Source organism: Equus przewalskii, chromosome 16 (assembly GCF_037783145.1).
Source record: "Equus przewalskii isolate Varuska chromosome 16, EquPr2, whole genome shotgun sequence".
NCBI lineage: Eukaryota > Metazoa > Chordata > Mammalia > Perissodactyla > Equidae > Equus > Equus przewalskii.
The window spans coordinates 5,017,452-5,030,275 of record NC_091846.1 but is presented as its reverse complement, the minus strand read 5'-3'; the positions used below and the strand labels follow the sequence as shown (position 1 = coordinate 5,030,275).

Genomic DNA, 12,824 nt, shown 5'->3' with positions numbered 1-12,824 from the left:
GCTTTTCTGGTCCTACGTGCCGTAGAGGACCGCCTTCTGTCAGGCGTTGGTGAGCCTCCCCGGGCAGGGGGCGCTGTAGGACACGCGGCGACTCCGAAGGAACGAGACGCCGCTCTCCCTCGGCAGACGCTCTGCCCCGCCCGCCCGCCCCGCCCCCTCGGCGACGCCCGGTTTGGGGAAGTGTTTCTAGGAGACGGCGCTGGCCCGCTGCGCCTGCGCAGTTGACGCTGCCGGGGGCGGTCTGACGGGCCGCGGCGGTGGCCGGTGGAGGTGGTTCCCGCTGCGTCTGGGTCCCTGTGGTCCCCCGAGTTCTTTCGCTCCATGGTACGCCTGTGAGGCGAGCTGCCGGCAGACGTCACCTCGGGATGGAGCACATCCGTACCACCAAGGTAGTCGGGCGCGGGAGAGCCGTTCCTCCCCGGCCGGGGTCCCGCTCGGCAGAGCTGGAGGCGGCGGGTGGCGGCGAGAGCTCAGCTGGCCCGACGGGGGCCTGGGCCGGCCGGGAGGGCGGGGACCTGGGCCGGGCCGGAGGGGCCTGGCCGGGCCTAGTCCGGGAGGGCGCGGGCAGTTTGGGCCAGGGCGTGCGGAGGCCTCCTCTACCCACGGGAGTGGGCGTCTCGCTTCAGTTCTTGGTGTTGATATTGCGGGATGGGGTGGTGCGGAGGATGTGGGCTGCTTGGGGTTAAGTCCGGTGAAATCGGTCGGCCCCTCTCAGCGCTACACTGTTGGGCAAAATTGGAACTGCCTGGCTTCGGGGGCTCTCAGCCGTCCGCGGCCTCATGGAACGGAAAACTGGTGGGTCCTCAAGGTGCTGTGTAAGCTTTTCTTGTTCACCATGAATTGTCCGGTGCAAGATTCTTGATGCAAGATTTGCAGGAGCTGACATCCGCCCCGGGCTCCGCCCCACGTTCTTGTCTCGGTCTCGAGTCATTTGCATTTGTTTCCGTCTCTGTGCTTCAAACTTTGTCTTTGCTGTCAAGAGCCAGCTTAACAGAGAAACTATGGAGAAGAGAAAAATGTTAACCTGTGTTTTAAAATGTCTGATGGAACTGTTCTTCACTTGAGCTTATTAAATCCCATGCTTAATTTTTGTGTGTGAAAGGTATTTATTTTGACAACGGGTATTTTTATGATTCTGTTACAAATTTTAAAACTGAAGAAAAAACATCAGAATGTTACCAAATTACCAACATTTAAGTTCAGCTTCAACACTGGGAGGGAGAAAACGTAAATTGAGACCAGAAGAATTGAATAACATGATTTTAAGATGGCTCAGAGCCTAACAAAATCAGGAAGAGGACCCATTGTGAATCCTGACTCGTCATGTTTCGCTGAAACCATCAGTTAATTGCTGCTCATCCTAAAGTTACCTTTCATCTAGGAAAATGGCAGACATACCTCATCTTCATTTGTTTCGTGGAGAATTTGAGATCTTTGTCTTTCAAATGTTTCACAAACCTTTTTAAGGTGTACGTGGATTTTTGTTGGAGCTTTTTTTTTTCTTTTAACATTGCATCTACTATAATAAAATTGAAGATGCTAAAAACTAACCCCTTTTAAGACATCTTTTTTTTTTTTAAAGAAAAGAAAGGTAAAATAACTCTAGAATTCAAGTTGCTGGCACTTAAAGTTTGAAAATAGAAGGGTGATTAAGTAACCAAACTAGTAGAAGATGCAGAGGTGGAAAAGAGGACTAGAGTAGTCATCAGATCAGGATCTTGTCCTGTTTCCAAGGTTCCAGATGTTTACTAGGCAGTAGCTGTGTGCACACATGCCTTCCTTCTGTACAGGATTGAACCTCATCTTTGCATTTTTCATGCCTGTTACAGTGTATACCACGCAGTAGAAAAGCAGTAAAAATGAACTGAATGTAATAAATTAGAACAGACCCTATTTCTAGGTGATCGGTAAGAGCGAAACAGAATTTTAGAAAATCTTTAGGATTCCTTGACTTATTTTAAACCTTTCCTCCTTAAATTTATGATGGATATATGTCTTTATTTATATAGTTGTAGCTTCTCTTATTTCCTGGAAGATTATAGCTGGTGACTTTGATTTGGTCTGATATTCCTCTTTAACTACCAGTTGATGGACTTTTCTTCAATTAATTTTCTGATTTAGTCTTACCTTTTCACAGTGAGTCCGTGCTGGTGGTTTAGTGAGGTTCTTTTATGCCTTTTTAAAGACTAAGAGATTTCTGACTAATTTTCTATTAAAATTACTTCTCAAGTGTGCTCCTTTATCACTTTGGGTTATTTTTCTAGCAGTGGGCCATTACTACTCTGGAATAATCTTAAATGGGTGTGTGTAGACTGTCATTCAACAAATAGTTATTAGGTAGCTGTTGTGTGCCAGGCACTGTACAGACACTGGGTAGGCCACAGTGAGCACGATGGACGCAGACGGCATAATGCATTCTGATAATTGTTGTGTGGACTGTAACATTTTCTTAAATTTTAACTTATTCTTAAAAGGTTGATTGGAACATAGTCAACTTTTTGTTTCTGTTATGCATAGCCTTCACCTGGACATAGTTAATTTGCTGCAAAAATAATTGTAAGTATTTCAAAACTAAAAAAATTGCTTTAAGTTTATTTAGCTGTTTTGAACTCTATGTAGTTTAGTCACTATGATCAAGAATTGATTATAGAGTAGTCCTTTGTATCTATTTAGTGATTTCTTCTATGTTTTTCAGAAAGCTATATCTGAAAAGTAATAAGTACCATTTATTAACAACTATATGTTAGTATAACCAACTATAGGGTATTATTTCACAGTGTATACAATTTCACATAATTTATGCAGAATTATCACTAATTTCTTAAATAACCCTGCTAATTGGGTCATTATCTCCATTTACAGAGGAGGAGGAAGTAGGTTTAGAGAGTTAAATAACCTGCCCAGTTAGCTCATGAGGGATAAAGTCGAAGTTTCTCTACCTCCAAAGACTTGGTAATGTTTTTTCCATTGCCTCTCTAGTTTTACTCTAATTGTTTAAATGTATTAATATCAATTTAGAAATAAATTCTAATAATAATTCCTTTGAGTGCTTTTTCTTCCCCAAATCTCTTCTTTGCGTAAGTAAATAGTATTTATGTAGTAGTAGTATTTTTTACATTGTTGATGGTCTTTTTTTTTATTGCTTACTAACCAAAGTAATTTATCAGATAAAGTATTTTAGCTGAGTACTAATTAAATGGCTTTATACTTCTAAAATTTGGAAACAGGTATGTCATCCTGTTTTGGTCACATTTTGTTTACTAACTGTATAGCATCAATAAAGATGTCGTCTGATAATGAATCTCCCAAAGAGCATTTCCAAGCTATACTGATGAAGAGTGTGGTTACTGCCTATCACTTTGAGCTTTCATTTTGCCTTAATGAGATAGTCTTGCCAAGAAACAATGGGAAATTAGCAGGGACAGTTCTTCTTTCTGCAGTCTTTCTCCGCCAGGCTCCAGTGCTTTGGCTGACATCATATATTGCTATCAAACCATACTGTGCTGTTTGTGAATGGAATTTTACAGAATGAAATGGAAGAATGTTTTCCTAGTTATATCTGAAAGACTGCTTCCTGGAGTTTGTTACAGAATGGAACGCCCCATGAGAATCTAACCCTCCTAGGGCTCAAATTGAGTTATTCCAAAAGGAATGCCCAGTTTGTTCTTAGCTTGCTACCCCTTTTGTCATTAGAATGTGAGATCATACATGTATGTATACAGATATGTCATCTGTTACAAAGAGGGAAGGAGATGCAAAACTAAGAATAGATCAAGAATAAGGAGAAATTGATATTATTTTAATTGTCTTTGAAATAAGAGCCAGTAGATTTTGAGGAGCACCTGAATGCTTTTCCCCGTGTAAAGTGCTGTTTTGACTAATATCTCATTATACAGGTGAGAAAACTGAAGCTTGTAGAAATTAAATAAAATGGCTTGTCCTGACTCACACAGCTGCCTCTACTAAGAAAGAGGTGGTGCTGGGAACTTGAGTCCAGGTCTTTGTGATACCAGTACTGTTCGCATAACCATTACACATCCTGCCTCACAGAGTAATTATCTAATCGAGAACTTTGAGTAGTGAGGTAGGGCAGTGTGAGTGGGGATGGAGAGGAGGAGATGGATGAGAGGAGCTGAGGTGGTAGGATTTTGTCTAGTAGGGAGCTGAGTATGAGGGTCCAGAACTGAGGAAGAGGTCTGGCCCAGAGAAATAGATTTGTCAGTGGAGTTGTCAGTGTTTTGGTAATCACTGAAATTTTCTCTCACAGACGAGTGTATGTAAGGAGACTGTGTAGAGGCTCTGTGGAGAAGAGTGTGAAGGTTGGAGCCCTAGAAATCCTTAAAAAGGGGCGAGCAGAGAAAGAGTATCAAGGATAAAATGGGAGGAGGTGAATCACAGAGAGGAAGGGAACAATCTTCCCTATTCCGATTTCCTCCCCTGCTCCTTCCTTTTCCGTGGGTCAGGCACTGTTCTAGGTACGTGGGAAATGGCGATGAATAAATCAGACAAAAATCTCTGACCTCATAAGACTTATTTTCTGGTTTAGGAAGAAAGACGTAATAAACAAATTTATTGTCAAGTAGGTAGTATGATAGATGGTGGTAAGCGCTGTGGAGAGAACCAGGGTGGGCCCACGTTGGGGGAGGACAGTTGTAAATAGGGTAGTTGGGGAAGCCCTTACAGAGAAAGTGAACCTTGAGTACAGACCTGGAAGAGGTGAGGGAGTAGCCATGTTAACATGGGTGGGGAATAGGGACAGTCTCAACAGTGGGAACAGTAAGAGCAAAAACCCTAAGGTGGGCATGCCTGGTTGCTAAGAACTAGCAAGAAGACCAGTGTGGCTAGAGCAGAGTGAGTGAAGGAGAGAGCGTAGTGGAAGATTAAAGTTGGGGGCAGGGACAAGTTACTATAGAGCCTTGAAGGCTAATGTGAAATCTTTGCTTTTATGGAATGAGATAGAAAGCCGTTTATGGAATGTCGCCTGTGTCCAACGCTGCAGAAAAGCAAGGTAAGACAGGACTGAAAAGTGCCCACTGGATTTATCATCTGTTTCGTTTGGTGATTTATGCAGCCACATGCTGTTCTAAGAACTGGGGACACATGAACAAAAAAAGCCCTGTTGATGCTTTACTGTCCACTTCATGAAGGCAGCTCGATGATCTTTCTCTTTTTTTGAGGAAGATTAGCCCTGAGGTAACATCTGCTACTTATCCTCCCTTTTTGCTGAGGAAGACTGGCCCTGAGCTAACATTCACGCCCACCTTCCTCCACTTTATATGTGGGACACCTACCACAGCATGGCGTGCCAATCGGTGCCGTGTCCGCACCTGCGATCTGAACCGGCGAACCCCGGGCCGCCGAAGCAGAATGTGCACACTTAACTGCTGTGCCACCGGGCCAGCCCCATGATCTCTTTCTTTTTGATAGCTAATTCTTGCAAGATGTCAGTGCTATGGAGTGTGGAATAATGATTCTAAGAGTCCCAAATGGGTGCCTGGCTATCGGGAGGGATGTGTAGCAAGCCAGAGAAGCCGTGACAGTGCATTTTCTGCTACAGGAGCCTTGTCGTGTAGTTGTAGAGTAAGCATGACTGTTGGTTACAGAACTTTGATTGAGGAAGTCCATTGGTCCATTCCTGTCCCAGTGCCCACTTTCCCCCTGGGGTAGATAAATGTCTGAATTTTTAGTGTGATTCCGTGTATGTGTGAGTCCCTGTGTTTTTCATTTCCAGCTTTATAATCAGCTGAAATTTGAACTTCCTGTATAGACCATTAGGGTCTCTTTTAGTGCAGGCCGATGGGTAGCACAGTTCAACTAAATGGCCCTTTAAGTAATGTGTTGGCATTCCCCTTCTCACCATCATGACCGCACCCTTCACTTCTTTTCTCGCTGCTCCATTTTCTTCTTCTTGGTTTATTCTTTCTTTTCCCATAAGCTTTCCCTCCTTTCCCATTCCCGTTTTGCCTGTAGTGACACCTGTAATTAAAGGATCCTCACACTGTCTCTGTAGTGCCTCCGTGCTAGTGACCTGAAAGAGTTGTAGTTGCTTCCTAAATATCTGACTTAAAACATTTCCAAGAAAACACTAGGAAAAATCTCTAGCAACATCTGTAAAGCACTCTCAGTTCCTTCCTGGAAAGGGGAAGTGTGAAGCAGCAGTTGATGTTTAGAAATTGGCTAAGTCTGTGGTTTGAAATTTGTATGCTGATGATTTTAGCAAAGAAAAAGATCTGATTTCTTTTGTTTTTTAAATTTATTTTAGGATTTGCAGCAAAGACAATAATCAGTATATTTTCTCAGAAATTCTGTTATTTTCTTCAGAACTTTAAGTACTAATTAAATGTTTTGGAATAATTTCAGATTAATTTTATTATCTGTTACATCCATATAGAAATAGCTATATTGAAGCAGTCAAGTATAATGATTTCCTATTATATTTTCTTGATTTGAATATTATTTTGCATTTACTGAGGTAATGAATAATCCTCAATTTATTATAGTCAAGATGAACTTTTTCTTTCAGACTTACAGTTCCTTTTATACCCTATCCTAGTGAATGACAGCCAGTCTGACAAACTTAATATCTTTAAGAAGCCTCTATTTCTCCTTCCTTCCTTCTCACGTCAGTTTTGTCATTATCTCAAGATGGGCTTCCTCCTTGTGCTGTCTGTTACAGCTTAATCCAGGCCCTTATCACATTTCTCCAGGCAGGGCTAGATTACTTCATTAGCCTCTTCCCTGGTTGCCCGCCATTAGTCCCTTCTAACTCAGCAATTTTTCCACATTGCCCTTGGAACGATCTTCTTAAAAATCACACCTGGTCATAGACTACTGTGCTTAAAATCTTCTGTTTATATCCTTTTATCTGTGGCATAGATTCTCTAATCAGTGTTTCTTTTTCATCAGATAAAATGTTATGCGCCTCCCTTTTTATGTTATGTCTCCTCTGTTGAGAAGTCTGTGTTTCCCCTATATTCTCCGTTAGTCAAGAAAATTTTGTTGATCCTTGCCTTCAACATTTAGAGCAGGAAAACATAGTTTTTTCCAACTATAGAGCACATTAGAATGTTGAATTTCTTTTAAAGTCCATGTGCCTCCTCTTTCCTTTCTCCATTTGAGTTTAACTGGACAGTAGCTTAAAACAGAGGACTGTCAGGGCTCAATTTACCTTATCAGCTTACTAACAATAGTAATTTTTGCAAAATTTTATTTGAGCATTTTATTGCTTACTGTTTGTCAAGCAAACGTGGGGTAAAATACCTGACATTTATTATCCAACCTTATTGCAGCCCTTGAGGAAGAGATTATTGTCCTTATTTTACAGATAAAGAAGATGAGACCCAGACAGATTGGTCTTTAGTTGATAGGCAGTAAATCTTTGTTGAGTGAATTAGTAAACTCTCTTTTTTTTTTTTTAAAGTTTGTGTCTCCTCTTTTTTTTTTTTTTTCCTTGCTTTTTCTCCCCACATCCCCCCGGTACATAGTTGTATATTTTTTAGTTGTGGGTCCTTCTAGTTGTGGCATGTGGGACGCCACCTCACTGTGGCTTGACGAGCGTGCCATGTCCATGCCCAGGATCCGAACCAGCAAAACCTTGGGATGCAGAAGCGGAGTGCGCAAACTTAACCACTTGGCCACGGGGCCAGCCCCTCTCTTTCTTGATATTGTGTGTTTATGTACCTGTTTTTCCCATATTCTTGAAAGATGTGGGGGGAGGGGCACACAGAACAGTTGTATGTTTCGGAGGGCCAGAGTTGATAAGAAGCTCTTTTAAAAAGTGAGAGGACTAGATGAGCTGGGGCCTTAAATGTTTGGGAAATGAACATAATGATAGAGAAGGAGCCAGCCTAATGTGAGTTAAGAGCAAGAGGGATTAATTTGGAGTTAGAAGGAATATGAATTGCGTAAGAATGACATGATGAGCTTCTTAAAAATACAGATTCTTGGTCTCCATCTCCTGAGATCTTTGAGTGGAGTTGAGGTGGGACTTGGGATTTGTACTTCTGCAAAGTTTTGGAGATCATTCAGCTGAACAGCGAGGCTTTCAAACTTGTATGTAGGTAACCAAAATTAAAGATCTCACAAAGGTGATTTCACATAATTTTGGATGTGGGGATTAGGGGGAATCAAGAAATATGCTTAGAGCATTGGGAAGAGTATTTTCAACCTGAATTTCCAATCTTGATAGACACCCGGCTAGAAAGAACTATGTTGTATCTATTATACAGCTCTAGAGGAAGAGTACTTTGTCCTAATTGGGTGATGGGGTGGGTATAGAGGACTGAGAGTCCACACATGTATTTAAGAAAAAAAAAAAACGAACTATAACTGTATACTCTATTAGTAATTTGTCTACTTATTTTGAGTTTGTTCATTCATAAATTACTGAATGAGTATCTACTGTTCATATACTGTGTAGGGAATAGGTGGCAGAGAGAAATGAGGGATGGTAATGTTATAAAGAAGAATTCTGTTTAATGAATCCCTTGGCAAAAGAGACCACTAGTAAATTGTGGGCACCTTCTCTTTTTCCCCAATGGGGAATTTCTCTGTGGCAGTTCACCCTAGTTCAGCAAACATTTAGTGTGTCGGATGCTACACTAGCCATTAGGTGTTCAGACGTAAATAAGAAACACAGTTCTTGCCCTAGAATATGTTACAGTCTTAGTGGGAGAGAGGGGCACATGAACAGATGCTTTCATTATAATGTAGGAACTACTTTAACAGTGTTGAAAGGTTCAGATTTTAAAAATATTTAGACTACTGGGGCCGGCCCTGTGGTGGAGTGGTTAAAGTTGTGTGCACGCCACTTCTGCCCAGTTCCCAGGTTCGGATCCTAGGGTGGACCTGCTCCACTCGTCAGCCATGCTGTGGAGGCATCCCAAATACAAAATAGAACAAGATTGGCACAGATGTTAGCTCCGAGCTAAACTTCCTCAAGGAAAAAAAAAAAAGAGGCAGATTGCCAACGCATGTTAGCTCAGGGTGAATCTTCCTCACTGAAAAAAAAGATATATCCGTATATATATATTTAGAGCGTAAGATTGGTAAGAATTGGTGATTAATTGAATGTGGGGGTCAAGAAGAAGTCATAGAATGATTCCCTGATTTCTGGTGTGGGTGACTGGATGAGCATGGAGTAACATTAACTGAGAAATACAGAATTAGGAACATAAATCTGTGAAGGGTGATCAGTTCTTTTTCAGTATGCTTAACATGACTCTAAGACATCCAAGTAGAGCAGTATAGCATGGTGGGAGGGTGTTCCAGCTCAGGAATCAGACTTATGACATAGGGTTATAACTGTGCTATTCCACTTACTAACTGTTACTAGCTGTGTGATGTTGGTGCATTTAAGTAACCTCTCTTAAGTCTCAGTTTCTATGGGGATGGTAATAGTACCTACCACACAGGAGTTGTAAAAATTAAAAGAAATAACGGATGTTAAGCACTTGTCATAGTACTGGGAATATAGTAAAACCTCAATACTGTGTCAAAAATTGTTATTATTATATGTATAGCAGACAGTATGAACTCAGGAGAGATCAGAGCTGGACATACAGTTTTGGGAGTCATTAACATATAGGCTAAAATAGTGACTGTGGATAAGATTGCCTATAGACAATGGAGCCCTGAGGAATAACATTAACAAATAGGGGATGGGCAAAAGAGGGTTAAAATCCAAATGAAAAGTGGTATAATTGTTTTGCACGTAGATAATTATGTGTAGAGAATGGTGTGCCTTATAGAGAAATTATTATTTAAGGCTTATAATTGGAGCACAACGAGAAATATTTATGAGGTTTTAAAAACCCACAGACAGTGCCACAACTGGAAGGACCCAGAACTAAAATATACAACTATGTACTGGGGGGATTTGGGGAGACAAAGCAGAAAGAAAAAAAAAAGGAAAAAAAATCCACCGATTAAAAAACTTTATGTGGACTTTTAAAAAAAAAATGAACTTACTATTTCATTAAATAAATGATAGTAAAATCAGCCTCTTCCTTTTTAAACTACTTGCTAAATATACTTTATCTTCTCTGAGTAGCTATCTAAAGTGCTGCAAAATGATGTTGGCACAAATTGTTTGCTTGAGTAGTGTTGATACGTCATAATAGTCTTTATTTCAATGTATATTCATTAATTCTCTTTTCTTTAGAGCCTAATATTAACACTTTGTTTTAATTGCTTCAGGAAATAAGGCTGGTGAGATTTATATTACGGTAATTGCTCTTGGTTGGCTGTAGTGTCCCTACAGCCAAGTCTAGCACAACTGAAGAAGAGTAAACAGTAGTTGATCCCATTGTTTTAAAAGTGTTTAAATTTATTTTGCTTCAAAGTGTGTGGTGTAATGAAGCTAGGGTTTTATTTAAGGAAGAAATGGTCCTGAACAATGAAATACACATTGACCTCCAAGAGCAATCTTCATTCAGATTGTAAGAAGGAAGTTTTCCTGCTGTCTTAAGGGACAGTGTGTGAGGATCTGACAGTTTTTGTGTGTCAAATCAACTGTCAGACCTCAACTATATAAATTAGATCATATCTCCACATTTCCAGAGGAAAGTGTTAAAACTCAATTCATTGCCTTAGCCATGCAAATAAGGTTTTGTACCAAAAACAAATATTTTAATTTTGCAGTTAAATTTTAACTTATTTGAACAGGTGCTGTCATAAGCAAAAAATTGTCTTTGGAATGAAATTTTGGGAGGAGGAGCTAAGCCTTTTAAATGGTAGTTACTAATTATTTTGGAAATTATAATTTCATAAGGGGGAGCATTTTTTCCTTCAATTTTAGTAAGGGAAAAGAAAATATGTGTGGGGGATGTATACAATTAAGGAGATAGTGGCTAGCTATCTGGTCTTGAAGACATATGCAATTTAAAGAACTATCTACAACCTGTTGCTATAGCTGTGGATTAAAATTTTTGAGTTAGTACTGGTTATTTTTACTTTTTTCCCTCTTGTAAGAATAGATAGCAATACCTGGCTAACTCTAACCTCACTCTCCGGTGGCAGCCTTGTGTGTGTGTGTGTGTGTGTGTGTATGTATGTGTCTGTCTCTATTGTACTAATATTAAGATGTACTGTGTACCTCACTGCATCAGCCACTAGAGGACAGAAAAGCAGCACATGGCATAATCTATGCCAGGGAATTCAGAGCCAGGAAGAGAGACAAAGCTAAGACATTAGGTAGCTAATTAATTTTCTGGGAAGGATTCCTGTTAGGAGACAGGGCATCAGTGAGTCTTGAAGAATGCTCAGCACTTAGCTAAGCAGAAGAGACGGCTTTAGGAAGAGAAGTATGAGTTAAAGCACAGAGCTAGACAAAACATTGCCCTGGGTGGAGTGGTGAGGAGAATATAGAGATTAAGTTGGAGTTTGCAACTATTTAACTGTTTCCTGACTGATTTAATTTTTCTGGTAGTTCTATAACTCTAGATAATAACCTTATATATTTATTACTTGCCAACTTTAAATAAATTACATTTACTCTTCAATATGAAAAATGTTTTTGTTTATGCCACACCCCTCCTTTCTGTTCCCTTAATATTTGTGTTAATATTTTTTTTACAGAGTTCTTCTCTATTGGTTCTAGTTGTAACTGTAAATAGTACCTATGTTGTTTGTGGTTTATATATTCCCCAAGATATATGAAATTTAACATTGAACATTAAACTCAGGTTTTTGAACAGAAGGAGGAAAAAATTTGAAAATGGTACATTTAAATCCCGAGACAACAGAAAAAGAATTTATACTACTTTTGAAATGAGAAATAACATCTTTTTCTTTTCTAGGTTGAGCAAGTGAAATTACTTGACCGATTCAGTACCAGCAACAAGGCATTAACAGGAACACTGTATCTTACGGCCACACATCTGTTGTTTATAGACTCTCATCAGAAAGAAACCTGGGTAAGGAGGACCTCTGCTGTGCTGTTTACCGTAATTATAATAATGAGCTTGGTCTATTCCTGTGTTTTATTTTGAACATGTGCAAAAAAGTTTAATCATTGGTTACTCTCAACCAAAAATTTTTCAGTCACTCCATCACTTCTACCCTCCCTCCTAGTAAAACAAGGATGTCATGTGGAATGTGGGATTCTTTTGTAGAATACTAGGCTCTTTTAATCTACGTGAATAATTACAAAATATCTACTTGTGCCTTTTAATTTAAAAAAATCTAAGTAATATATGTACATGTTAACAGATCAAGTACCATACTCCACAGTATTTTTATACCAAATTGCAATTACGGTGTCTAATTTATTTTTGCTAGTGCAATGCAGTAATAGATATTTTGTGTATGTTTCTTCCTGTATATGTGCCAGAGTTTCTCTGGGATATTTACCTGAGAGTAGAATTATTGAGCCTTATATGAGTGCATTTTCAATCTTACTATGTGACCTCTCCAAAATGATTGTTTCAAAATATTCTCAGTAGAGTATTACGTACTGTTCTCCATCCTTAGTGACATTGATATTGTCAACTTTAAAATTTTTGCGTATCTAGTGGATGTGCAATTGTGATTTTAATTTGCTGATTACAAGGAAGTTATCCTTTCAGGTATTTTGACCTTTAGATTTCCTTTTCTTTTTCTGTTGGGTTGTTTGTCCTTTTATTGATTTTGTATGAGTTCTGGTTTTGAATATTTCATCAGGTACGTGTATTGGTAAATAACTTCTCCCAGTGTTTAAGTTTGTCTTGTATGTGTATATGTCTTTTAATTAAAGTTTAAAACTTTAGTGTAATAGATTTTTCATTATTTCTTTTATGGTAACTTGTTTAAGGAATCCTTCTTTACATCAAAGTCATAAAGATTCT

At 39.5% G+C, this 12,824-nt stretch overlaps 1 protein-coding gene across 15 annotated transcripts in view; it reads left to right on the top strand.

The window, feature by feature from the left end:
• The window catches only part of MTMR6 (myotubularin related protein 6), a 93,696-nt gene continuing 80,872 nt past the window's right edge, over positions 1-12,824 (top strand). For 9 of the 15 annotated variants that reach the window (XR_011528005.1, XM_070578636.1, XM_070578640.1 and 6 more), the window contains exons 1-2: positions 98-389; positions 11,799-11,915. Coding sequence is in view for 12 of the 15 variants with exons in the window: in XM_070578636.1 (XP_070434737.1) it covers positions 366-389; positions 11,799-11,915 (141 nt within the window). In the remaining 3 variants the exon portion in view is untranslated. Of the gene's footprint in view, positions 390-2,517; positions 2,557-11,798; positions 11,916-12,824 lie in introns of all 15 variants that reach the window. The other 6 variants (XM_070578643.1, XM_070578642.1, XM_070578645.1 and 3 more) reach the window with 5 other exon arrangements.